The sequence below is a fragment of the Oryctolagus cuniculus genome, chromosome 15 (assembly GCF_051225735.1).
Source record: "Oryctolagus cuniculus isolate XC-2025 breed Fujian yellow rabbit chromosome 15, ASM5122573v1, whole genome shotgun sequence".
Lineage (NCBI taxonomy): Eukaryota > Metazoa > Chordata > Mammalia > Lagomorpha > Leporidae > Oryctolagus > Oryctolagus cuniculus.
The window spans coordinates 4378169-4405159 of NC_142881.1; the positions used below are offsets into that span (position 1 = coordinate 4378169).

Here is a 26991-nt window from a genome sequence, read left to right on the forward strand (position 1 = left end):
GTGGTGTAGTGGGTTAAAGCCACCACCTGCAGCGCTGGCATCCCATATGGGTGTCAGTTGGAGTCCCAGCTGCTCTACTTCCGATCCAGCTCTTTGCTGTGGCCTGGGAAAACAGTAGAGGATGGCCCAAGTCCTTGGGCCCCTGCACCTGCCTGGGAGACCAGGAAGAAGCTCCTGGCTCCTGACTGGCACAATTCCGGATGTTGTGGCCATCTGGGGAGTGAACCAGTGGATAGAAGACCTCTCTCTTTGCCTCTGCATCTCTAATAAATAAATAAATCTTAAAAATAATAATACGGGGTGCGTGGTGGGTGGGATCCAGACTGAAATGAAGTTGTCTCAGAGGTGATCATTGTTGAAGCTGGCTGCTAGGGCTTGGAGTCTCATTATACTGCTTTGTCTACCCTGGGTCTGTCTGCAATTTTTCCACAACAGAAAGCTTAAAAATCTAAAACTATTGATAGAATATACCAGCACTAACTTTGGTCCTGAAGGTATTTTGAGACACTTGGATTTTTCCAACTGGATATATATTAGCCAACAAAACAACATCTATTAGATGTTAATATATCTATTATAGGCCGGCACCGCAGCTCACTAGGCTAATTCTCTGCCTGTGGCGCCGGCACCCCGGGTTCTAGTCCCAGCTGGGGCACTGGATTCTGTCCCGGTTGCTCCTCTTCCAGTCTGGCTCTCTGCTGTGGCCCAGGAGTGCAGTGGAGGATGGCCCAAGTGCTTGGGCCTGCACCCGCATGGGAGACCAGGAGAAGCACCTGGCTCCTGCCTTTGGATCAGTGCAGCACGCCGGCCATAGCGGCCATTTGTGGGGGTGAACCAACGGAAAAGGAAGACCTTTCTCTCTGTCTCTTTCTCACTGTCTAACTCTGCCTGTCAATATATATATATATATATATATATATATATATATATATATATATAAAACGACAACCAAAAGGCTTCTTTGTTTTATTCGAGGTTTTTCAGAATTTGAGAAAATGAACATATTTTAGTATGTTTTTAGTAAAAAGAAAAAAAATCCATGGCCCACTTTCCTCCCGGGGGAGGACCTATGTGAGATCCTGCCGAGTGCACAGACGCCAGAGAAAGACAGTTTGAGCTTTAAATTTTCACCTGATGAGAAGCAGCCACCATCAGGATGAACTTTATTCTGCACATAACCCATGCCATTTGAGACTGAAACCTCATTTTTCCACATTAGTTGGATAGCGAGGGTGGTAACCCAGAGACTAGAGGCGAATCTGGACTCTAATAAAGATGGTTCTAGTTAAAGGTTACACTGACGCCGCCTGGGAGGGGCTGGCCTAGAGCCCACGTGTCCTCACAGGTGGCATTTACCACTCTTCTCTCCAAGAGCTCGGGGTCCACCTCCAGCCCAAGCCCTGCATTCCTGGAGATACGAACGCCTTTCACAAGTAGCCCGGGGACTGTTCTTGGGGAGAAGCTGAATTAGATTTCTTCAGCAATCTTTGTGCTGGCTGACAAGCACACATGATTTAAATACCTCTAAATTGAGAATTTCCATATGGACTTGGCCTTATAAATATCAGATGCTGCTAACAATTAATGGCAGGAAGAAAAGCCTGGGTGGAGCTGCGACTCTGCATTGGGTACGTCAGTTTTTGGCAACAAAGGGCACTTTGAGCTGAGTGTCCCTGGGGCTATGCTTGCAATCTGTGTGTCCCCGTGGATGGGGCCAGGAGCCTGCGGGTGAAGGGTGATGGATTGTACACCAAATGGGATTGGACACAGTTGTGCAAACTCAACACAGAACAATTAGTGACTCCCCTCTGAGGTTCAAAGTGCAAGCAACAGTGTTTCTTTTCATATAATAAGAACAAGCTTTACATCTTGCCTTTGAAAACCACAAAGAATATCAACATCGAGGTTCCCTTTGCAATAATCAGACCTCATGCAAGAGTCACAGGGAGTGCCCATGAAGGTTAGTTATTTTGCTTTACTACTCGATTCTTGTTTGCTTGGTGCTGCCGGGTGCTCAGGATCAAACACGGGCCTACAAAGTGGTTTTGCAGAAACAAGGTAGCCCATGATGTGGTTTACAGGAGGAACTCGGAGTAGCCAAAATTACAAACAGCGAGGAGAGCAGGGGTGCCAGGGGCTGGGGGGGCTGCAGGCTGGGGAGTTACTGTTTAATGGATACAGAGCTTCAGTGTTCCAAGGTGAAGGGAGCGCCATGGAGGGATGGTGGTGATGGCTGCAAAGCCACGAGGGTGTCCCTAAGACCATGGAGTTGTGTGCACTTGATGGTGAAGACGCGATGTTCTGTTCTGTGTAATTTTCCACAATAAAAGCAAGCGGGAAAAAGCACTCACACCCTCAGCATTTCCCTTTAAAAAGCAACACACCGTAAACGTTTTGCTGGCAAAGAAAAAACAAAATAGGAAGAAACAGAAATGAAGGTTGCCCAGCAGCGTCCTATAAGTCTGGTGCAGTGGGGCACTGGGAACGTCCCATGCCAGCCCCGCCCTGGCACGCCAGCCCGGAGGCAGCACAGAGCCCAGGAGCCATAGGTAGGGGGTGAGTGCTCAGGGCGGCTCTGCACGGGATGGGAATCTTAACTCGGCAGACCCTGGAGGCTGCGATGTTTCGGAGGGCCTCAGTTTCAAAGGCAACACTGACTTAAAGACAACCCCCAGTTGTGATGAAACACAGGGCCCTGGGCCCGACTCACCCATCGGAGCCCGGCCTGGACGGGGTGCTGTCTGACGACAGGGAAGAGACGGAAGCCACGGACAGAGGCCGGGACGTCGAAGGCATGGTGAAGGACCGCACCATGGACCGGGGGCGGCTGCCTCTTCTCTCATCCAGACTTGAGGGCTGAGAGAGGGAGAGAGACTTGTCTGAGGCTGTACCTGCTGTGGCCAGAGTCCCGCAGCTCAGCCATCTCACAAGGAGGACTCTGGACCACAACTGTGCACCTGTTTATAAGCAGTTTCTGTTCTTGCTCTGAGCTGAGGACAAAAGTGACGATTATTTCAGAGTCTTCTGAAACTTGAATGGATGTTATAAAAAAAACAACAACTACAACCAGGAAGCACCTTCTTCGTCTTTGTATTTTCAACGCAGCTTTCCTCTCCAAGACCATACTGCACCAGCCCGTTCCAAAGCCACAATGAAGACGCAATGTGTTGAATGATCTCTAGAATGCGCTTACAGGATTCACAAGATCTGCAGATGAGCCCTGTACGCCTGTGAATGCTGGCGAACTGTGCAGATCACCAAAATACACGACAGCTTCTCTGCACTAAAGCAAGGTGCTCCTGTGGCCTTGTTAACGGTGGGTTTCCTCCTTCGCAAGGGACTGGCACAACAGACCAAACACAGACACAGCCAGGGCTGCTCAGTAGCTGGAAGACGCATTTGGGAGAAAACTGGTCTCTGGGTGGAACTTTCCACGCTCTCTTCGTCATGTGGTACCCCAGCAAGAGTCATTAAAGCATGGATGGTGTCAACGTACACTCAGCTAGGACATGCTGTTGCTCCTGCGCCCAGAGCCAGATGTGCAAACGCTGGGATGCAGCAGGTGCACAAATGTTCTGCTCTACCAGAGGACACAGAACCGGCCCCTCTGAAGGTCACTTCCTGTCTGCATCGCTTCCCACCCAACCTGAGCTATCCCCTCATCCCAGCAGTCACCTGCAAAACCCTGCTGTGGACCCAAGGGTTCCAGGCTTCAGCGGTAAGACACGCTTGGTTATGGATTACACAACTCCACTTCCACACCCAAAAAGTGAGCCTGTGTCTTAAACTCCAAGTAAAATCCTACTACTTGACTTGTAAACTATTTCTTTCAAAGTAAAGACTCTAGCAAAAGCACACAGGAGTTGCTAAACTCTTCTCTAATTGGCTCACAGCAATGTGCAGCTGGAGTTTGCTGGTCAGCCTTGGACTTAGCCCCAGTGATGGCACCAGTGGCTGTCTCCATGGCAATGTCCTTGACATTAACCAGCAGAAACTCAAAGGGTGACAGTCACCTGCAGATGGTCCCTGTCTGTGAAGACGTTTCCTACACAATATCCGGTGGCTCCGAGTTTCCACCATGGCCACCCCTCAGCCTCTGGGCAGCACGTGGCAGCCTGTCTCCCAGCCAGCCCCGAGGGCCTTGTTTTGGGTCCGGGCTGTTCCTGGCCGTCCACAGAAGGGCCCATTAGGCTCTCCAGTCTGCCACCTCCGGCACCAGCCGCCCCACCTCGGCCACTGCCTCTTCTCGGGGCAGCTCTGCGGGACTCTGTGCCCCTTCACTCTCTGATCCAGACTGCTGCCCTGGCTGTTTGCTCTCTCCCACCTCCTCCTCCACAGCAGCTTTTGAAGATGGGCACAGAGCGGGGGAACTGGCTTGGTGGAACCGGAGAAAGTGCTGGTCTTTCTGTAGACCATCCCACCTACCTGGGCGGGGAGAGCTGCCTCCCTGCCTCTCCCTGGGAACCATTTGTGGCTGGAATCTAATCGGATCCTCTTCAGATACAGGTGGGGGCAAGAAGGCAAGAGAGCCAGCAATCTTAAGCCGCTGGGAATTCTGCGGCTCGGAGGACATGGCCAGCAGCCCCCAAGGGAATGAAGCTGAGCATGTGGTGAGAAGGAACTTGACCACCCAACAGCCGGCTGGGGCCCTGGCGCTGTGAACCCCATCATGTGTCCAGCACATTGGTCTCCGTGTCTCTGTGATGGAGTGACCTTCACAGCAGCACAGTACTAGCAACTGGACCCCCAGGGCCTGTCAGGAGTGCAGGTGTGAGAACATGCTAGAATTTGGGCTCTGAGCTTCAGCTGTCCCAGGACACAGGGGTCTGGCGTGAGGACAACAGAGGTGAAGCCTCAGAGCATGGGACTGTGGATGGCCCAGAGCAAAAATTCATTTCTGCTCTCTTACCAGGCACATCGCTAGACCTGCCCAATGCCTCTAGGTTTTTTGTCTTTGTCTCCCAGCCAAAGGGGCTGTGAGGTCCCACCTGCATTAGTCATAGTGTTTAATGTCCCCTAAGTCACAGGTAGGAGTGGGAGGGAGGGAGGGAGGGAGGTGGGGCAGGTGTGGTTTTTTTTTTTTTTTTTAAGGGAACAGAGAGAGAGAGGGAGAGGGAGAGAGAGATGTTCCCATACCCTGCTTCTCTCCCCAAAGGCCCACAATGGCCAAGGCTTGGCCAGACTGAAGCCAGGAGCAGGAACGCAATCCATATCATCCGAGTTCATGGCAGGAACTCAGCTCCTTGGGCCATCACCTGCTGCCTCCCAGGTCTGCATCAGCAGGAAGCTGCTGTCAGGAACTGGAGTGGGGAACTGAACCCAGGAACTCCGACGTGGGACGTGGGACGTGGGACGTGGGACGTGGGCATCCTAACTGGGAGTCCCAATGCCAACGCCCACTTCCTGGATTAACTGAATTCAATGACGATGACTGGGAGTCCCAATGCCAATGCCCACTTCCTGGATTAACTGAATTCAATGATGATGACTGGGAGTCCCAATACCAACGCCCACTTCCTGGATTAACTGAATTCAATGATGCTGACCGGGGCTTTACCAGGAAGGTGAGAAGCAGGTGCATGTCGCAGGTCCCTGGAAACGTGCTTGGCAGATGCTACACAAATAGCAGCCACGGGCAGACGACCCACAGAGGGCGACACTGTCCTTGAGAGCGGTAGGTGGCAAGAAGGTCTGGGCGGGCCAGGGACAGCCTGTGCGCCGTGTGGAGCACTGACCTGATCCCCCTCCCCCAGGGCAGAGACAGCAGCACTTGCAGCCCCCCGGTCTGCACGCGTCACCTGGCTGATGCTGTCACGTCACACCCTTCTCCCCACCTGTGAAATAATCCCTGGGAGTGGGTGAGGCTGGAACTGGCTCCCAAGGAGGGCGCCATCAGCTCAGCCTCCCAACCAACAGCTCTGTCAGCAGCCGTGGAGGGGCCCTGGGTCCTGTGGATTCCAGGGAGAAAACCCAGGCACCGGCCCAGCTACCTGTGCAAGGTGTGGAGGGTGAGAAGCCCTGCAGACAGAGGCCAGGTCAGGGGCCCCCTCGTGGGACCAGAAGACCCTGGCGAGCCCCCGCATGAGGCAGCCATGAAGGATGACCCCGGGCCTGTCTTCAGCCTGACTGGGGGGGTGTAGCTGTGGCCAGGGCAGGGGTCGAAGGGTGACTGGGCACAGGGGGCCAGGGGTGGGAGGGTAACTTGCAGTTTCAGAGCAGCTGAAGAGGTGGTCCAGGGTGCAGGGGGAGAGGAGCAGCCGGCCTCGGGGATGATGGGCACACGAGTGGACAGAGCAGGTCCCCTCCCGTCCCTCACCTGACTTGCAGGAGGAGAGGGAGGAAGATGAAGGTGGGATGAGAAGCACAGCTTTTTGCTGAGTTTAAAGGCAGGGGCTGAGCTGGGTGTAGCTGGCAGTCATGGTCTCTCTTCCCTCGGGCCTGGGATCTGCAAGCCTTACTCTCTGGGGGCCGGGGAGGCCAGGCTGCTGGGCTCCCATCCAGGGGCCGGTGGCGCCCCAGAGCCCAGGACTGGCCGGATGGAGGCTGACACAGAGCGTGCGGGGGGCCTGTGTATTATGAAGTCAGACGGTGTCCAAATCCTCTCGTTTTAGGGCTTAGGCTGGCTCAGGAAAATTGACAAAATGGTTTATGTCCTTTCCATAGGCTTTTTATTTGTAAATCCATCTCTTTGGAAACAGGATGATGCTATATTGCTTTTCAAGGTACTCTCAGATGCTTGCAAGTTTCCAAAGCAGATAAGACAGGAAGGGCTCTCGCCAGACTGCTCTTTCTTGCCACATTTCTCAGGGAATGACAAGGGTGTCTGCCCTGCCTCTGGGCTGGCTCCAAGAAGCCTGGCGGCACTGCCTGCCTTTGGAGTCCCAGGACGGAGGAGGAGGAGGGAAGGCAGCTCCGGGGGGTGGGGGAGATGCCCTCCTCACTCCCAGTCCTGGCTGCCCCACCAGGGGATGGTGGGAAGCTGGAGGGGACAGCACGGTTTCAAGGGGTGGTGGGCATCGCTGGTTCAGCCAAGGATGGCACGGTGGGTGCAGCAGGGGGAGCCTGTTCTCGGCTAGGAGACGCTGCCGCCACCCACCCACACTCCCACCTCTGGCCCTGGCCTTTCCCTCCACCTGTGCCAGGCGGTGGCACCACTGCAGAGGAGCGGTGAGCCTGAGAGCTCTCTGTAGTGGGGGGTATTAATTACGTGATTGCTAAATGCAGAAGCTCCTCACTCAGTGAGGAAACCTCACGATTCCCCAAGCGTTTCTCTCCCAGAATCAGGAGCAGCCTGGAGCTCTGACCGAGACGCTCAGGACACCCGCGCCAAGCGCTTCTTGCTGCACAACTCCGACTGCAGTGAGCTGGGAGCTGGCAGCCCCAGGCACGATGCAGGACTCCGGCCTCTGAGACGGGGCCTCGCGAGGGGCTCCCGGGACAGCACCCTGAGTCCGAGGCTGCTTGCCGGCAGCGGCTCCCGCTGGGCTGGCAGTCAGATTCCCACCTGCTGGGCTTGCAGACCAGGGCCCGTGGTCAGGCCCATCCCCCGTCTGGCCTGGGCTGGGAGACCCGGGGGCTCGGCCACGCCCAGCAGGACTGTCTCAAGCCTGCTGCGAGACCTCCAGCATAGGGCTTGCTCTTCGCGTCACTGAAAATCACAAACTGCTCTTTCCCTCCCACTCCTGATCCAGCCCCAGCTCTCAGAAACCTTTCTTGGACTCACGGCAAAAGTCTGGTTCCGCCTCACCTCCCAGCCCCTGCCTGGTGTTGTAGGCCCTCGGAGGTTGGGTGCCGTTCCCACTGCTGCCCTGAGATTTGTCTTCTGCCCCAGGCATGTCTGTGTCTGCACTGGCCTCTGGCTCACCATTCAAACTCCTGCCACCCAGCTCTGCGGAGGGCCTCGCTTCCCAACACAGTGTCTTCTCTCCTCCCAGTCACCTCCCACTTGGCTTCCTTTGCCCAGATCAGCCACCTCTTCCTTGAGAAGGTCAGTCTGGGCTGATAGCTGCAAACCTCAGTATGCGTCCCTTCTCCCTCATGGCTACAGTTCTTAGATATCGGCTTTGGACTGGGTGCAGGCGCCACCTCTGCTTTACGGAATCGCGAGTGCTCCTGCTCTTGGGTTATGTAAGCAGGTGTGTGTGTGTGTGTGTGTGTGCGTGTGTGTGTTGTGGGAACATAGGAGTGGGATCTGTTAACCACCCAAGGGTCATGGGCCACTGCTCCAGAACATAAAGGGTCCACAGTGTTCCAGCGGGTGTGTGGGGTGTTTGGTGATCCGACATGTCCAGTTACTGAAAGGAAGTGGCAGACCGGCGGAGGAAGGGTCTGAGTTTCCTCACACCACCCCTGCAGGCATCCTGGGCACACATGAGCCCCTCTGGGCAGCGAGCCAGCCACAGCCCCAACCCCCGACCCTCCGTGGCGAAACCCACATACCATGGTTCGAACGCCATATTGCTTTTCCACTTTCTCCTTCAGCTGTTTGAAACAGGCTTCCATTCGCTCGTGGAATGGCCTCAGTGCTTCCGTCACTTTGTCTCCATGGATCCTGATCCCTTCGGCCAAAAATGGAATCTGAAAAACACAGAGGTTGATGCTCCGTATTTCTTGGTTAATGACTTAGGAAGACCCGCCCACACCAAGGGAAAGCGGCACTGTGCCAAATGCACCTGCCTTTGTTTCCAGACCGAGCTGGCTGATTACTCTCATCAGCAAGAGCTGATCCCCAAAGACCAAAGCGTTGAAATAAAAATCATCAGTGTCTTGAGCTGGAACAGCCAGTACAGCATCTCCATACGATGGCCTGCTTGGCCGGATGCGCACGTGTCCAGTCTCAGAACAGATTTCTCTGTGTTTCTCCTCTGGAACTGGGGAAGGGAGACTTTGATATGTGTAGGTGCAGCTTGTTCTGTTAGCAAGGGGTCATGCCAGAGTGCCGACGTCTCTTAGCTAAGAGTAAGCGCTGCTTTCAGTGGTGATGGAGACCCTTGGGCCAAAATGTAAAAAATGAAATCTATGTGATCTGTGGTCCCGAAGGATATTCTTATTGGAAAGGAAAATCAAATTTATGTCTCCTTAACACTAAAAATAATCGCGTCTCCACTGACAACGCTGCCACAGAATATCCACGCCAGCATTTCGCTCCCCAGAGTGGCGTGGAGTGACCTTTGCAAGTGTCGCCAGAGAGACCTTTTCCTTCCCACAGCTGAGAGAGCTCCTGAGACTCACTGCTGTTGGCGGCCGGCAGGAAACGGCCTCCCTCCCGCCTCTGGCCTCTGCTTCCCCCGCGGCGCTCAGACAATCTTCAAGGGAATCAAGCTAAGAGGTTTTCGCTTAATAATTTATAATTAAATCAAAACACCGATTAAAACCAGATTTTCCTCCTTGCGCAGAACAGCGATCTTAGCGAGCAGGTTTATTAGTAAGAAGGAGAGTAAGTACACAATCGAATTTCATGTGAACAAATTCAAGGAATCTCATCAAGATGAATCCACGCACGGCACGTATTTGGTTGCCATTTATAGCGCACCGCCGTTGCCTCTTAGGGAGGGAGGGCATGGGCAGGGGCTCCGGGTGCTCGCCGCCCACCCGGCCGCCTGCGGGCTGCAATGACTCGGAAGTCAGTGTTGCCCACACAAGGGCCCATTACCCCTCATTACCCCTTTCTGGCCGGTTACTCCCGAAAGAGCAGCAGGCAGGGGGGATTCCAGAATCCACGGGTGGTTTTCATGCTCCACGGCCATCACTCACATGGAGTGGATTACCCGGGGCCGGACAGGGTGCCCAGGAGCAAAGCTCGCTCTGTGCACCCTCTGGTGATCCGTTTGCTTCCGGAGCTGCCTGTAGGCAACCAAGGCCCCCCGGTCCTCAGAGCACTTCTGGTAGAACAGCTGTCTCCCAAACATACAGATTTCAACCTAATCCTCTCATTGTTTGGCAGGTGAGATAAAAACTCTACATTAGGGGGCCAGTACTGTGGCGTAGCGGGTAAAGTCACCTCCTGCAGTGCCGGCATCCCATATGGGCGCTGGTTCGAGTCCCAGCTGCTTCACTTCCAATCCAGCTCACTGCTATGGTCTGGGAAAGCAGAAGATGGCCCAAGTCCTTGGGCCCCTGCACCCACGTGGGAGACCTGGAGGAAGCTCCAGCTCCTGGCTTTGGATTGGTGCAGCTCTGGCCGTCGCAGCCAATTGGGGAGTGAACCAGCAGGTGGAAGACCTCTCTCTGCCTCTCCTCTCTCTGTTTAACTCTTTCAAATAAATACATAAATCTTTTTAAAAACCCTCTACACTAGATTCTTTATATTTGGGGTGTGTTTTCTTGGAGGAGATGAGTTCAGACCACCTGGTTTGGGTCACTGCTAAGACTCTAACTGCACTTTGGCCAGTGGAACTCACAAGGTGTGAGAACAAGTCACTCTCAACAGTCCCTGATGCTGATCACGCAGGAACTTCTTTGGGGATGGGATCTGGGCCCCTATTGTTTGTCTACAGGGGCTGAGCTACAGCTGTGATCCTACAAGAGAATAGTAAGACATTCTGTGCAAACACACAGCCACGCGTGAGGTGCCTGATACACAAGTCAGAGCTGCAGGGTTCGAAACGGTCTTCTGAGACCCTTTGGTTCAGGGGGCTCCAACTCAGCCGCGCATTAACGTCTCTTGTGTAGATAGCAGAACTCCGCCCCAGAGCCTCTATTGCTCTAGGTGGGCCCCAGGGACCCTCACCCCTGAAGGGTTCCCCGGAGCCCGGAGCGGAGGAGGGCTTTCCCAAAACCATCCCCATAATCCCTCCAAGCTGAGGGCCACTCCCAAGCCCCATCCCAACGGGCAGTGCTGGCTTCGATGTCTGCTCCTGCCTGTCCCCTGCTGATCCACGCGCTGCCAGCTGCCCAGGACCCCTGGAGCCCCCTAGTGCTCCCAAGGTTCCAGCCCGGCCACAGCAGCCGTGCCTGTCACGGGCTGGGGACGAGGACTTTGGTCTTTCTTCTTGGCACATGTGGGGAGAGAAACACATATACACGGAGGCAGCTGAAAGCACACCTGGACCGGTGTCTGGACACGCGGCAGGGTGTGCAGCAGCGACAGCTCAGGACCTGGTGTCATCGGCAAACACGGAGGAGACCCAGGCAGCCCGCACCGGACCCCAGCCTCGCACTCTGCTTCAGAGACAGCCAGCAGAGGCGGCGAGCTGCCTGGGACTCACCAGCCAGACTTCACAAAGGAGTCTGGGCACAGAGCTGCTGACCGTACATACGTACGCACACCTGTGACCGGAACCCCTGAGTCCCGGGAGGAAACCCTCGCCCTGTCCTGATGGGAGCAAAAAATCCTCCAAAACCCCAAACTGCCTGTTTTTAATGACTCTCTGGCTCCATTACTGTTACTAAGACCCGGGTTTTCAAAACATTTGCAAATGAAGGCGAAGTCCCAGGTAATGTTTTGAATATGTATTTCTCCTCACTCTTTGATTTAATGAAGTTGCTATAAAACGGATTCTTTCTTTCAACTTTCCCAAGAGCTGCTTTAAAATTCTCCCTTTAATATAGCTATTACAGGTGATGACACAGTGCTGACACACAGTTGCTCTCTGGGGAGCAAATTATTTTCCTCTGTAGGACTGGAAACTCTTAAAATCCAATTTGCTGTAAGAGCTTACAGGAAAAAAGAAATCAATAGAACTTTTGCAGACCAAACTAGTTTTTGTGTTACAGCCGTCAGAAGAGTTTTGAATTTTGTCCTCCTCCGTTTCTACAACGTCTAAACAGAATCATTCCGATTTTTAAACTCCCTCCTGTTTTTTCAGTAACGGAGGCTGCCATAGGAGGCTGAAATTTCTTCTTCTTCTTCTTTTTTTTTTTTTTTTTTTTGACAGAGTGGACAGTGAGAGAGAGAGAGAGAGAGAGAGAGAGAGAGAGAAAGGTCTTCCTTTTGCCGTTGGTTCACCCTCCAATGGCTGTCGTGGCCGGCGCACCGCGCTGATCCGATGGCAGGAGCCAGGTGCTTCTCCTGGTCTCCCATGGGGTGCAGGGCCCAAGCACTTGGGCCATCCTCCACTGCACTCCCTGGCCACAGCAGAGAGCTGGCCTGGAAGAGGGGCAACCGGGACAGAATCCGGCGCCCCGACCAGGACTAGAACCCGGTGTGCCGGCGCCGCTAGGCGGAGGATTAGCCTAGTAAGCCGCGGCGCGGGCCAGGAGGCTGAAATTGCACACAGAGGAACCACTGACCACAGGTCACCAATGCCACTGCCAACCGGCTCCAAGAGTTGATGACAAAACCGTTCCAAGGCAAACAGATCTCAAATGCATGTAGATTTATGAGAAAGCTGGATTTTTTTTTTTTACCTCTTTTAAGGTACTCTGTGTTAAAAAAAAAAAAGTAGATATGTATACGAGGGCACTTCTAGAAGTCTGGAAAGAATGGGGTCAGAGGTAGGGTTCATTCTGCTGCAAAAACCTAAGTCCACGCCGAGTTTCATATGATTTTCCATGAGCTGCGTGTATTTTTATGCACGTGTACATGTACACCACCCACCCACATACAACCTCATAGGCTTTAGAATGGCTGTTACGGGAACCAAACAGAACAAGGTGACAAACGCGGCCAGGAGGCAGAGAAACTGGGAATGTAAAATCGGTGCAGTATCCTACACAAGTTCGGAGATTCTTCAAACAACAAAAGGCGGAACACCAACCACGTGACGCTGGAATTCCGGGGGTGGGGGGGGGTTACCCCAGGAAGCACAGCCAAACAAGTGCGTGGACGCGCCCTTGAGCGCCCTGTGTCTCGCAGCAGGATTCGCAATGGCCACAGGGTAGAAAGAACCCAGGTCCCAGCTCCCAGGAACGGGTTGACAGAACGCCGAACAGGTGGGGTCGTGCCATGGAGCGTTACTCAGCCCTCAAAAGGAGTGATGTTCTGACGCCTGCCACTGCGGGTGACCCCGGAGCTGCTACGTTATAGGAAATAAGTCAGACACGAAAGAACCCAGCCTGTGCAGCCCCCTCATGGGGACAGGAAGTAGAGTGGCAGTGGGGGTGGGGGAGGGCTTGCTCGATGAACAGTCTCAGTCTGGCAAGAGGAGAGAGCTCTGGGGATGGACGGTGGTGATGGCTGTATGGCAGGGTGGATGCACTAACGCCACTGAACCACACACCTTATTTATTTATTTGACAGGTAGAGTTACAGACAGTGAGAGAGAGACAGAGAGAAAAGTCTTCCTTCCATTGGTTCACTCCCCAAATGGCCGCTACGGCTGGTGCTGCACTGAGAGAAGCCAGGAGCCAGGTGCTTCCTCCTGGTCTCCCATGCGGGTGCAGGGCCCAAGCACCTGGGCCATCCTCCACTGCACTCCTGGGCCACAGCAGAGAGCTGGACTGGAAGAGGAGCAGCCGGGACTAGAACTCGGTGCCCATATAGAATGCCGGTGCTGCAGGCGGAGGATTAACCAAGTGAGCCACAGCGCCAGCCCCTGAACCACACACTTTAAATCAGTACACTTTATGTCATGTACATTGGATTATGGTCATACATAAACACCTTTGTGTACATAATAGGAAGGGTGCTGTAAGTCCTTCAAGTTATGAAAATCCAGGATATCTTGTGAATCTGAATGCAAATTAGGAGGACGGGTAACTGAGCTCAGAAACGAAATTCAGCCTCACCATCCCAAAAGATCTCATTGGTCAGTGTGCTGACGACAGAGAGGCCGCTAGAATGAGGTTCCACGGGGCCAGCCAGAATAAGATGCCCACAGGGATGTCTCCTTGTTGCAGCAGCTCTGCCCTGTGCCCGCTGGGCAGAGGTAAGCGACACAGGATCTCCAGCCCCCGACTGGGAGCCTGGGACTCCTGGGTAAGCAAAGTGGAGCAGGCAAACCCTCATGTCCACCTCCCTCCACTGCCCAGCCTGCTGTGTGGGGTAGCAGGAGAGGATGGTGGGGACAGCGCCTCCTCACCGCCCACAGGAGAAAACAAAGTCGCCCAAAGCGTCAGAGCAGGTGCAGGCCATGCTCTCATGAGAATGGGGCCGGCACGTCCCCCACCTCACGCAGCTCAGGAAGGCCCCAAGGAGCACCTCCACCAGCAGACAGACACGAGGCTGCGCCCAGAGTGACCCACCCCCTGGGGAAGGCATGGCTCTCTCACAGTCTCGGGGAACCTGGGGAACACGAGCAGAAAAGCCACAGAATATGTGGACTCACAGCTTGGAACGCACAAATGAGGACACACACGGCCCCCGGCGCTGGCCAGGGCGCTGCAGCTGCCGAGGCCACACTCCACAAGGACTGCCAACGCCGGCGCCTTTCCTGGCACACGCCAGAGCCAAAGGCTTTGTGGCTTTGAACTTGCCCCCACGTTCTGGTCTGGCAACCCCAGCGAGAGGAAGATCCTCCAGCAGCCGATTCACTGAGCAAAGCGATAAAGCAGACCTTGCTCATTGGCAAGAAAAAAAAATTGGGGGGTATTCAAACTAATGAGCGCAGCCCAGGTGTTGAGTTCACTACGGCAGTGGTGGCGGCGGACTTATGCAGGGGCACACGTGGCCAGGCACACTCTGTCCACCCTGCAGAAGCCTCCCTGCTGGCTGGGCCTGCGGCAAGGGGCCCAACGCCCCCCTCTAACCACGCAAGGGTACCACAGGACCCCCTACCTGCCAGGCAATCAGGTCCTTGAGCTTCTCGATCTGTTCATGGGCCTCGGCGTGCTCCTGCAGGTACCGCTCGGTGAAGAAGGCCTGTGGGAGACGGAGCACCTCAGCACACCTGCTCATCCAAGAGGGATGCACCAGGTCCCGGGAACAGCCCCGTGTAAACAGACCCTTACCCTCACCTGTGCAGAGCTCACCCCAGACCCAGGTCAAAACATGCAGTGGCGACAAACACCACACAATGGAGCTGCCCCCCGAATCCTTGGAGCCCAGCAGAGCCAGCATGGGACACAGCCCTCCCGGCTGCTCATACGCCCAGGACTCCCAGCCTGAACCTGCCCTGGGCCCGACCCACACCTGAAGGCAGCAGCCTGCTCTGTCCAGGGTGAATGACCCCTCCCTGGTACCAGCGCCCCCTTTCTATCTAACATTTGGATTCTTTCCTGTTTCTCTCCAACTGTTATCTCTTGGCACGCAACAATCCCGGGCCCCCTGAAAGCCTCCTGGGGTGCATTCTCCAGGGGCCTCTGGCCATCTGAGGATGCCCAGGGAGCTGAGCCGGGGTCAGGCTCTGCTGTTCCTGCAGCGGCTGCCTGTGGGTGCACCTGCCAGGCCTTGGCCCTGTCACTGCTGACTGCTCAGTGAGACCAGGATCAGTGCTGCACTTGGGAGACAGTGTCTGGAGCTTCCAGCCTATCCTGGGTGGGGCCGAAGGAGCAAACGGGCACGTCACATGCCTTCTCATAGTTTGCAAAGCCCCCCATGACGGCGGGGTCCACGATGCCGTTCAGGAGCATGGACAGGGGGTTGATGGGCAGGCTGGGGTCGTCCAGGTGCTGCTGCACCATGCTGTTGATCTTGTCGTTGGTCAGCTGCATGGTTTCGATGGCATTCTCCAGGGGGCTGATTTCCACCTGCAAGGGAGAGAAGACGACCCCAGGTCAGCCCAGCTGCTGTGCCCGCAGCCGGGGTCCTCGGCTGGGGTAGCTCCCGGGTCCTCGCCAGAGGGCAGCATGCCAGGACAGGGCCTGCTCCTCAGGTCCCCGTGCACCTTTCTCCCCCACAGATACTTTGGGTCTGACCACTTCGGCCCCAGCCAAGGGCAGTGGCATCTTGTTTTTATTTATTTATTTTTTGACAGGCAGAGTGGACAGTGAGAGAGAGAGACAGAGAGAAAGGTCTTCCTTTTGCCGTTGGTTCACCCCCCAATGGCCGCCGCGGCCGGCGCACTGCGCTGATCGGATGGCAGGAGCCAGGTGCTTCTCCTGGTCTCCCGTGGGGTGCAGGGCCCAAGCACTTGGGCCATCCTCGGCCAGTGGCATCTTGTATCACTGCTTGTTTCCCTAGACAGAGATCTCACATGAAAATCTCAAAAGGACAAGAGAAGCCAAGCCGCTCAGCTCTGGGGGTGTGTGTGTGTGCTTACACACACGTGTGCAAGCATGCGTGTGTGAGGTCATCTGAGAACACGCAGCTCGGAGTGGTGCCTGCTTCACAGAGGACTCAGCCACACTCCTGGTCCCTGCTCGTCTGAGAGCAAAGACTGCAGGGAGCTCAGGAACGCTGCGGCAGCCTGTGTGCGGTCTGATCAGGGACACGGCCACGAGGCGCCCCCTCACTCCCGACACAATCTCCCAGACTGCCAGGGAGCCCCTTGGGGCAGGCGGCAGGAGGCAGGGGGAGCAGCCACTCGCCCCCAGCCTCCGGGGCCCTGCTAGGCTCAGCGTTTCGGTGTCTCGAGGACACAGCCATGTCTGCAGCAGGGACCACACCTCCCGCTGGGCTCGTGCGCGCCAACCCACTGCCTCCCCTGAGGCTGGGCCACGGGGATCGCGTTGGGGGTGACCTCAACAGTGCTCTGACCCTCCCACAGAGGCGAGACAGGCCCCACCCCTGCCCAGGAACCCCGGGCCTCCTGCTTGCTTCTTGCTCTGAGCAGAGCCCCAGGAGTGACGTCTTTGGTGGCTGGGAGGGGCAATGACCAGAGGCTTTTGCAGGCCGTGGGGCTGATGGAGGGACGGTGTGGAGGGTCCTGATGTAGAAAAGTGGTCAACCAGGTGCACACGGCTGGGCTGCCCCTTGGTTGTGCCCTAAACGACACGTGTTCCAGGAACGCCACCCTCACCCTGTGCCCGGCTCCGATGGCCTCTGGAACGGAGCGTCCCCGGCTCACGCCCCCCAAGCACGGACTCCCAGTGGCTGAACTCTTTGGCTTCAGGAGAGAACTGTTTCTTATTTCTAATCAAACAAACAGGGCTTGCTGCTGCCCCCAAGATACCCCAAGGGCACCGGTCCCAGTAGACGCGGCAGGATGCAGCCATGCCGCTCTGGGCTGGCCAGGTGTCCAGTTCCGAAAGGCCAAGGCAGCTGGGGAAGAACTGTGAGCTCTTGAAGGGTCAGGGCTGCCCCATCCCAGGCCCAGAGGCTCATGGGAGCGAGTCCACTGCTGAGGCTGCTTACGTGGACTGGTGTGTCCATGGGAACAGCCTGCTCCTGGCCCTCCCAACTGCCCCAGCACTGGACACACGACCTCCTAAGCCTCCCACCTGCCAGGTGCTGCAGGGGCCTCTGTGGGCACAGACACTGCACCCCCGGGGGACAGAGCGGAAGTGGCCCCAGGCATGGGCAGAGAGAGCCCTTCGGACTCTGAGGAGGCGGCTTTGTGGGTAGGGGTCTGGCAGAGCTAGGGAAAGGCTCATGGAGTAGCCCGGAGCTCGGCCCCATGGGCAAGGGACAAGAGGGGTGGGACCAGCCCAGTCCTAGCACCGAGTCCTTGCGAGGCTCGGGCATTTGGTGGAGACTGAGAGGCAAGTGCACCCCTCTTGGGATGGGTCCCACCGGGAGGAAGGGAAAGGCACCAGGCCCCACACACAGGAATGCACATCTTGCAACTGGATCTTTCGAGAGCAGAAACCGCCAAGCCCTGCATCCCCGTGCAGTCTGCCGCGCAGCTCGGGAGACACAGCTGCCGGGGGCCGCTGTCTGCGCGAGCCTACGGAACCCTGTCCCACAGCACAGGGATCCGGCCACGGGACGCGGCAGGAATCGCAGTGGCTTTCAGAAAGACCGGGGTGGGGGGGTGGGGGGATGTTCTCGGGCCCTTTCCACGGCAAGTGAGCAGGCACCGTCGTGTAAAAGGCAATAAAACCACAGGAAGATCTTTCGGAGGGTTTACGTAAATCAGGACTTGTCTTAAACTCCTCATTTAGCTGTTGGAGAGAACTGTCAAAACAGCACAGTGACGGCTGTGTTTCCACGTCTGAGGGAAGGAAGTCTCAGCTCGGCTTCCTCCTAGGCTGTGGCCGTTGGGATAACATGGCATTTGTGCTCCACGTTGGGGGCAGGGCGATCGTGTGTCCTGCAGGGCCCGCGCAGCGCAGGCTGGTCACCGGAACACTGGGGGGTGCCTGGTCGCAGGGGTGGGGCTACCTCAGGGAAGGAGACATCCTTACCATGAAAACGGATTTGACCTCAAACCAGCGTAAAATTCCAGGCAGTTTATAGGCGGTTGTGTAGATGGTCCTCTCGATCCACATGTTCTGCAGGGGGACACACAAGACACTTGTCAGGAGCGGGGGGGGGCCTTGCCTGTGCGCAGCGTGCCAGGGTGTGTGCCGAGGTAGCACTTCCCAGGCCCCCCGTTTAACGGTCCCACAGGACACACCAAAGGCTCCGTATCTCCTGACCGTGGCCACCTCCCTGGTGTGTGGCACAGGAATATGAAAGGTGGGTGGGGAGGCTGTCCGTGCCTCAAGGAGCAGGCTTCTTGTGAGCACTTGGATTTCGGGGAGAGGCTGAGCCTTTGTGTGTGTTCCAACACTCACAGGTGCGGGACCGCTCACGTGTCAATAAAGTCAGCGTTTTTAGCTTAAAATTGCTTTACGTAACTAATGTGCATTTCTACCAGGACATAAAGATACAAGAAGAGAAGGAAATAAAATTACCCACTATTGGGTATATAATTCTCTATTGCTCAAGGCTTCTTACTATTTAAAAGTGGGTGCATGAATATTTTCAATAAAAACACCACTTGGTAATTCGTATGCTGTTAAAGAGCACGTCCCCTACTGCAGGAAATTGTTTCAAGGCAGAAACACAAGTTCACCATCAGTGAAGGCTGCACAGGACTCCGCTGTAGGGGCCACACCCTAACTCCTTCCCAGCCCCGCCTTCATGCACGGCCTTGCCCTTGACTTCGTCCTGCCATTCCAATGCTCCCCGTAACGCCAGCTCCCGGGGCGGCCGGGCTCACCAGTAGTCATCCAGGCATTGGAGATGGGGCAATGGAACTCCAACAGTTCCAGAAAACGGGCCTGGCTCTTCAAACACATTTATCCCAAACCCCCGAGATTCCAAGCGGGTCCAGCCGGACATCTGGCCAGGCCCCATGGGGATGGCTTGTCCAGGCACTGCCTTAGACCACAGCTCCGGTGCTTTCTGTCTCAGCCACCCTGGGAGGGGCCTCTGGGTTTCCTCGTGGGCTTCAGGGGCCACTTCCAGCAGCACAGACCCTGTCTCTGTCTCCCTCCTCCTCTCCGGCCCTGGATCCCTTTAACCAGGGCTGGAGGCCCTGAGAGCCACAGTTAGCCCCTGCCTGGTGGGTAGCACCCACAGCCCCCTGCCCTTGGGGGCCAGAGCCTGGTTTCCCAATCCTGCCACCCCGGCCCCTGCCCCCTCTTTCTGGAATCCTGAGGCTTTGTCAGGCGTGTGAGGGCTAAATCCCGTGGCCTCTGAGCACTTCATCCGTGTGTAAGGACCTAAACGGGGCCATCAGGGGATTCCAGGGCCAGAGAGAAGCACAGAGCCTCTGAGGCTTAGCCCAGCTCCAAATGTCAGGAGTCGAGGTTATTCTTAGCTCGGCGCCCGGCTGGCGACGCAGCCTGCGGCAATGCACTTGACCCCCTTGTGTCTACTCCTTTACGGCATGAGACCATCTATCCTTGCCAGATGGGAGCTATGCGAGGGACATCCCAGAGCTGCCTGGGAACCGTTCTTGGCACGGCATCCCAGGCGGTGCCGAGGCTGTGTGCTCTGTTCAGATGACCCTGCAGGGACCAGCAGGAAATAAGGTGTTGGTCCGAACACCACCAGCAAGTTACAACCACAGGAGGCTTTGGAATTCACCTGGCTGCAAGCTCTCTCCCCGACACAGGAGGAAACCAGGCTCAGGGCAGAGGGGCCTTCCCTGAATGGGCCTCCAGGATCAGGAAGGAGCCCGAGGAGCTGCATAGGGAGGAGGCTCCCTGTTGGAGGTGCTAATTTACCTTTGACGCCCCACACCCCCCACACCCAAGAGGAAGCCATTCCTAGGGTCCCTGGGGCAAATGTCCTCTTGCACATGGGCCTGGAGAGGGGCCCTGGGGGAGGCTGACAGGCAAGAGGGGGAGACATGTAAGGTCTTCAAGTCCTCTGGCTGACCCGATGCCTTTTAAACCTGGAATCCAGTAAACCAGCTCATATGCGTAGTTCTTAAGGGTATGAGGATCAGCATTAATACTTCCGTGATTCTGTAACAACGGACACTTGGCAGTGCCTGGGGCCCTTTTTGTTGGGTTGTGACAACTGGGGAGGTGGTACAGGCATGCGGTGGAGGGGGGGTGAAGCTGTACAGGACAAGGACACTGAGGCTGCCCCGCGCCAGCCTTCGAGACCACACTTCTCCCCAGGCACCCTTCTGGGTGGCGGGATGAGGTTTCTTAGGGTGGGTGTTTGCTATTTACTTATTTATTAATTACCGCGAATTCGTTGTCTGGGTTTTTCTCTCCCTTCCGGATGGGCCGAGAATACTCGAATCGCTGGACCTCATTCACCCTGTAAAAGCTAGGCAGAGACAGACGGATCCTTAGACGCCTAACGCAGAAAACAGCCGGTCTGCTTTCAGACACAGGGTCTGGCCTCGGAGCACGGCAGCCACTGCAGCCCAGAAAGCCTCCCCCAACCTTGACCTGAAGCCGCCTTGGAAGGGACACGTTGGCAGGTGGACAAATTGAGTTTTGCCTCCTCCTTGTCCCTGCCGGCCCTCAGGGGAGAAGATGCCGAGTAGGAGTGAAATGGGCAAAAACAGGGAAAAGGTGAAGTGAAGGGGATGACAGAAAAGGCCTGAGTATTTAACTGACGGGGTTGCCACCGAGAAAATTTAAGGAGTGATTTATCCTTTTAGCTCAATAATTTAATGATTTATTTACACAGTTTAATTTAGTATTTAAATTTTTAAACATTGTATGTGTTTATTATTTTCAAAGGGCATGTTTTAGTTTCAGATCCACAAAATACAAGTTTTGCAACTACCCAGGGCGGCAGGCATGGGACACTGACAGCCTCCTCCCTCGTGGGAGGGGGCTGCAGATGCCAGCGGCAGGTGCAGGAGGCCGACCTCTGTGGCTCCCACATCCGAGGGATTTACCTCCACAGACTCTGAGGTTCACTCTCTGCTTCATGCCTCTCTCTGAGGAAACGAATGTTGCAGACCTTAAAATGCACGCTTTCTGAAAGCAATCATTCGTAAGTAAACAGAGGCCCAGTTTTTCTGCCATTAGCACTACTGAAAGGTCCAAGAAATGAAGGAGGGTTCAAGGAAGCACGGAACGTCACGAGGCAAACAAGCAGATCCGAGGAGCACCGGGCCATCCGAGAGGCTAACTCTCTTTCTCCACAAGAACATGGATCACATACAAAAGAAAATTCTGAACATCAAAGAGGCATCTGCTACAGCAGGTGTTCCTACACCACGGCTGCGTCAGGTGCAGTTCGGCTGGAAGGCGTAAGATCTCTGCCCATTTAGACAGTCGACGCACGAGGTCTGGAAAGCGCCTGGTAATCCCACGTTACATAACTGTGGCGACTGCCATGCCGCGGGACGAGGGGCTCCTGCTGCACGTGTGGCGCCGGCAGCAAACCTTCAGCCCCCCAACCCGGTGAACCTCAAACACCTGACCCGCACCGCGGGTCTCCCTCAGACTGGTGTGGGCGAGGCTGGGCAGGGGCTGCAGAGCTCCAGCGCAGACCCCCCCTCACGGGACGGACATCGAGAAAACGGGCTGCCGTCTCCTCTCTCTCCGACCCCCGGGGCCCCCTCCCTTGGACCACGGCAAGGGAATGTGCACCCCCTGGTGCTCTGGGTGCAGCAGGAAGATGCCACTTGCGATGCCTGGGTTCTCTCTGCACCCCAGCTTCTTGCTAAAGTGCACTCTGAGAGGCAGCAGGTGACGCTCAGGGGCTGCAGCCCTGCCCCCACATGGGAGCCCTGCACTGAGTCCAGGGTTCCTGGCTTCGGCCTCACCCAGCCCCAGCGGTTGCAGGTGTTTGAGGAGTGAACCAGTGCATGGAAGCTGTGTCTGTCTTTCAAATAAATGAAAATAAATTTACAACCCCACATCTTCCTCCTGTACGTCGTTGGGTGGGGTGTGTGTGTGTGTGGGGGGGGAGAATTAGCTGTTTCCACTCTTCAAAAGGGAAGGAGAGGGTGTCTGGGAAGCTCACGAGAGGCTAAAACGCATCTTCAAGGCACGGAGCGGGCAGCGCCTCGGGCTGGGGCGAGGGTGGCAGGCGTTACCTGACGATCTGCTCGGACACGGGCCTGTGAAATTTCAGGGGCAGGTCGAGCTTGGGCTTCACCGTGAAGCACTGAATGTCTGAGGGGTCGGGGGTTAAGGGTCAGCACGGCGTGAGCCCTGGGAGAAGACCCCCCCAGGCACGGGCAACCACCCCGAGGGGGACGGCTTCCACGGGGCGCGGGGCTAAAGGATACGCTGTCCGGGGGAGTTTTTGATGTCGTCGCCGGGGGGAGACGTCGTCTTCATCTTCTCGGCGTTTGGAAACTGAGTCAGCAGCCGTGCTTCGAAGTCCTCCCGGCGTTCGTACTCTTTCCCTCGGTAAATGAAGACTTTTCCCTGGAAACAGCGGCACTCGCTAAAGCAGCACCTCGGGGCGGGGCCAGGGAAGGCTGGCAGGCCACGGCTCTGGGGCGAGCCTGACCGCTTAAAGAGTACACGAGGGAAGTGAAGGGCGACTTGTGGCACATCGGGGTGAGGAACCAGGAAGCCACGGCCACCAGCCCCGCGCGCACGCTGCGGAAGCAGCACCCGAGTCGTCTGGTCTGCTCCCGTCTTCCCAGTAAAACCCAGTACAGAGGCTGTGAGACAGCACGTGGCACCAGGAGACCCACGCTGTCTACTAGCAGGAGAAAGCAAGCGGCTGCCAGGGCAGGCGGAGAATGATGACTTTATTCTCTAGGCAGGCCCTGATTAAGTACTTCTCACTCTGCCAAAAGGAATTTAAGACAGAAGAGATTCAGCTGGGGCCCAGAACCTGAGCACGGCCACCCTGAGCAGGCTTCTGTGAGACACACACAAGAGACCCACAGGGCCGCGGGAAGGGGGAGCCGGACCCAAGCAGGCAAGGCCGGGCCCTCGGCCTGCCCTGCTGGACGGATGGCGGTGGGGCTTTCTCAGGCATTCACAGTGGCTGTGCTGATGCTAACACACACAAGGCTCTTCTAAGGGCTGGGTTTTGTCCGTCGCAGATGACACGTTTGTCCCTCCAAAGGGGTGGTTCAACCAGGCTGGGCTTGGTAATGCTGCAGGCAGCAGGGGTCAGAGTTCCTCCTGACCATGGGCTGACTATGGAGGCCGTGTCCACCCGGGGTGTGGCACAGCCACGTGGTAAGCCTGCCAGTTAGGAAAGGCCCCTTCCTGCAAGGGGGCTCCATCCACGCAGGGGTTTGCCCACTGTGGTCACAGAAAAGAGGCAGTGGGTCAGCAGGGGGACAAACGCCTCTGCCTCTCCTGCCTACCCCCAGGGCTGTCTCAGGCCAGATGCAAACTTCGGCAAAGACAGGGAGCAGACGGCACAAGGGCAGATTCCACAGAGCCTGCAAGGTCGGACTGTACCGGGCACCCTCATTTAGGGAGCACTGCCTGACTCTCTTCAGATTGGCAGGTCACAAGACAGGTGCAGCCCTGCCATAGCCGTAGCAACCCCTGGACAGAAGCTGGAGTCAAAGAGGGCAACAGGGCTGGCGCCAAGGCTCACTAGGCTAATCCTCCGCCTGCAGCACTGGCACCCTGGGTTCTAGTTCCGGTTGGGGCGCCGGATTCTGTCCCAGTTGCTCCTCTTCCAGTCCAGCTCTCTGCTGTGACCCGGGAGGGCAGTGGAGGATGGCCCAGGTCCTTGGGCTCTGCACCCGCCTGGGAGACCAGGAGGAAGCACCTGGCTCTTGGTTTCGGATCAGCATAGCATGCCGGCCGGAGTGGCCATTTTGGGGGTGAACCAATGGAAGGAAGACCTTTCTCTCTCTCTCACTGTCTAACTCTGACTGTCAAAAAAAAAAAAAAGAGGGCAACAGACATGGAGGGAACAGGGTTTCACTGTGCACATTTTCCCAACCATCTCCTAAAGACTTAGCTTGAAGTCAAATACAATTTTGTTAAATTAACGGATTTTCAACAAGCAAGAGAGATCCTACGGTGCTCAGCTGATGATCCTTGCTGTGGTCTGAAAGCTGTGTCCTTCCAGAAGTCATGCACACAGAGGCCTCATCACCACGGGGACGGCGCTAGAAGGCGGGGCCTTTCCTGGTGGCCAGGTCACGAGGGCCCCAGGCAGCTCTCTCCCCTTCCGCCCCCGGGGACGCACAGCAAGCAGCAGCCACAAGGCACAGGCCCGCACCAGGCGACACGCTGAATCTGATGGTGCCTGGGTCTCGGGCTTCTAGCCTCCAGAACTATGAGCACTGGCCACAAGTCAGCCAGCCGCAGCCGCTTCTCGGGACAGCCGGACAGGCTGGGACCAGCCATAGGTGCTTCTCGGGGCAGCCCAGACAGGCTGGGACCAGCCATAGGTGCTTCTCAAGGCAGCCCAGACAGGCTGGGACCAGCCATAAGTGCTTCTCGGGGCAGCCCGGACAGGCTGGGACCACGCCTCGCCGAGTCCCAGCTCACTCTGCGTTCTGATAAATCACTACTGAAGACACAGTTTAAGAACTGAATGTTTTTTTCACTGTGTATTTAGTTCTGTCTTAAAGTACCATTATGGAAGATAAATGTTCTATTTCTTTAAAGTAATGTCGGGCAGAAACCAAAGTAATATGTAGTCTTAATTAGAAATATAAATACATAGTATGGGTACCTTATAAGGCTATATAGAGCCAGAGATTCCAGACATTCAGCAATATTTAATACATAAAAGACTACCATGGAACTACCATTTATTATGCTTTAGACTGGAAGCAAGGCACTGTCATAAAAATGTATATAAAGGCTTGAATAGAAAAACACTGGTGAGATAGATGGAAACACTAATAACATTTTCTAGAAATGGCAATTACTTTGCATTCTGGAGTAGTCCCTTCAAACATGAAAACAAGTGGTTAATGTACATAGACAAAGATATTTATTCCTTGTAAGGACTATAAATATGAATATGGATGCATAAAACAAGGAGATCAATTTTTAGAGAAAAACAAAGCGAAAGGGACAGCCAGGCAGTTCTCAGAGGCCATTCTGCGGGCCAAACATGCTGCCTACTTCTTGGTAAAGGCCAATGTCATGGTCAGACTGTCCCCTGCCAGGCGACCTGCGAAGCGTGGCAAATATATTGCTACAGCCCCAAAAACGACTCAGGTGTGGCGGGAAAGTCAGCTCAGTATTAATCAAGCTCACCGGCTCCACTCCTGCTTTGAGTTTTGTCCTTTGATGGTAGGGGAACCCAGCCCTGTCCCTGGCCCTGCAGCCCAGGTGAGGCCCAGCCCGACCTGGAGGCCACAGGCTCTAGTGCCCAGCACTCCTCACCCCTGCAGCCTCCCATGCCCCTCCAGCCCTGCACTGCCCCAGCGTGAGTGAGGATCACTCCCACAGACCCGCGTTGGGTGCCCATCCACCATCCACACAGGCCACACACACTCTGGGCCAGCCCCGCCCAGCCCTGCCCAGCCCAGTGTGAGCTCTGCACACACAGGTCCACCAGTCAAAGCCCCTGCAGCACTAAGCAATGTCAGCCCTGAGCTTAATCCATCCGTCAGTCTTTTTTTTTTTTTTAACCTAGAACAAACTTGATTTTTCAAATTCCTCTCTAATTTTGAGCTGTCACTAAACAGCCTTTATCCACTCCAGGCATCGGAAGACCCGTGTCAGACTCTGGGTTCTGACCGGCTGCCATCTTAGCTGAGCAGTGACGGCCACAGCAGAGGTGGGCCAGCAGTGACGGGGACAGGGCAGGGGCCTCTGTCACCCGTGCAGGACACGGAGGGAGAAGGCCAAGCAAGCTCCCTGTGGGTAGCTGGCCAGGGCTGCACAGTCGCCCACAAACAGGGACACATCCTCATCTGTGGACGAAGCGGGTGGGGGCGGGGCTGCTGTGAAACCAGCCAGGCACAGACAGACAAGCACGACACATTCTTACGCTCTCGTGGAAGTAAAACCACTGACCCCATAGGGGTGCAGGGTAGAGCAGCAGTCCCCAGAGGGTGTGGAAGGGAGAGGGCAGGGACAGGGAGACGACGGGTACCGGAACCAGAACCCAGCCGGGCAGGAGGGGTACGATCCAGCTTCCGACAGCACAGGAGGTGACTGTGGTCTACAAGTATTTCATACACTCACATATTATAAAGAGCTACAAGAGTTCAGAGTTACCCAGCGATAACCGTCTCCGGAGACAGAAACGCCGGTGACCCTGCTCTGGTCACTGTGCAAGCCTGTTAAACTGTCACACTGCACCCCACACATTCGTACAGTTTCTACGAGCCAATAACATCCAGCAAAAACAGTAGGTCCTCAATAAGCAGAATGCTGTGCTGGGAGAGCCGGGCTTGGATCCCTGAACGCTCGGTGACTCCTGCGGACAGAAGCACAGGGGCTGCCGGCGCACTCCTCGGGCAGCGCTCAGGCTCCCAAGCAGGTGCAGCACGGAGCTGCTGCTGCTAAGGCCAGAGGCATCCCACGGGGCCTCCCGGAACAAGAGCCACCCTTCGTGAAAAGTGTCGCAAGGAAGGACACGGAGTCCCGACCCGCTGGGTAGCGGCGTCCGGGTGTGTTTCCTGCTGTCAGGCCAACAGCACTCACTACACACTTCTCCCCCGGGCTCCCCGGAATATCAGGCGTGTGGCCCCGCGATCCTGGCTGCAGCTTCCATCCAGGGTCAAACAGTGCATGCCTGTCCCACGGAAGGCACGTGGCACAGAATGTTCAGCAATGTGGCCTTGAAAACCCATTTCCCGTCCCTCATAAAACTAAAAGCACACACGTTCACGGCAGCACCACTCACAGCTGCCAAAGAGTAGAACCCTCCCGAATGTTCACACGGGGGCGCAGGCAGCAGCAAGACGAGGTCTCGCCGCACGATGG

The 26991-nt window shown here is 55.9% G+C and overlaps 1 protein-coding gene across 2 annotated transcripts in view; it reads right to left on the minus strand.

Annotated features, from left to right (window-relative positions):
- DOCK1 (dedicator of cytokinesis 1) overlaps positions 1-26991 on the minus strand; it is a 493657-nt gene that overhangs the window by 12230 nt on the left and 454436 nt on the right. For both annotated transcript variants that reach the window (XM_051833503.3, XM_008274844.5), the window contains exons 41-48: positions 22401-22542; positions 22206-22284; positions 20389-20473; positions 18106-18192; positions 15391-15567; positions 14657-14740; positions 8440-8577; positions 2711-2856 (exon numbers count right to left, since the gene is read on the minus strand). In XM_051833503.3, coding sequence (XP_051689463.3) covers positions 2711-2856; positions 8440-8577; positions 14657-14740; positions 15391-15567; positions 18106-18192; positions 20389-20473; positions 22206-22284; positions 22401-22542 — 938 coding nt within the window. The remainder of the gene's footprint in view (positions 1-2710; positions 2857-8439; positions 8578-14656; positions 14741-15390; positions 15568-18105; positions 18193-20388; positions 20474-22205; positions 22285-22400; positions 22543-26991) is intronic.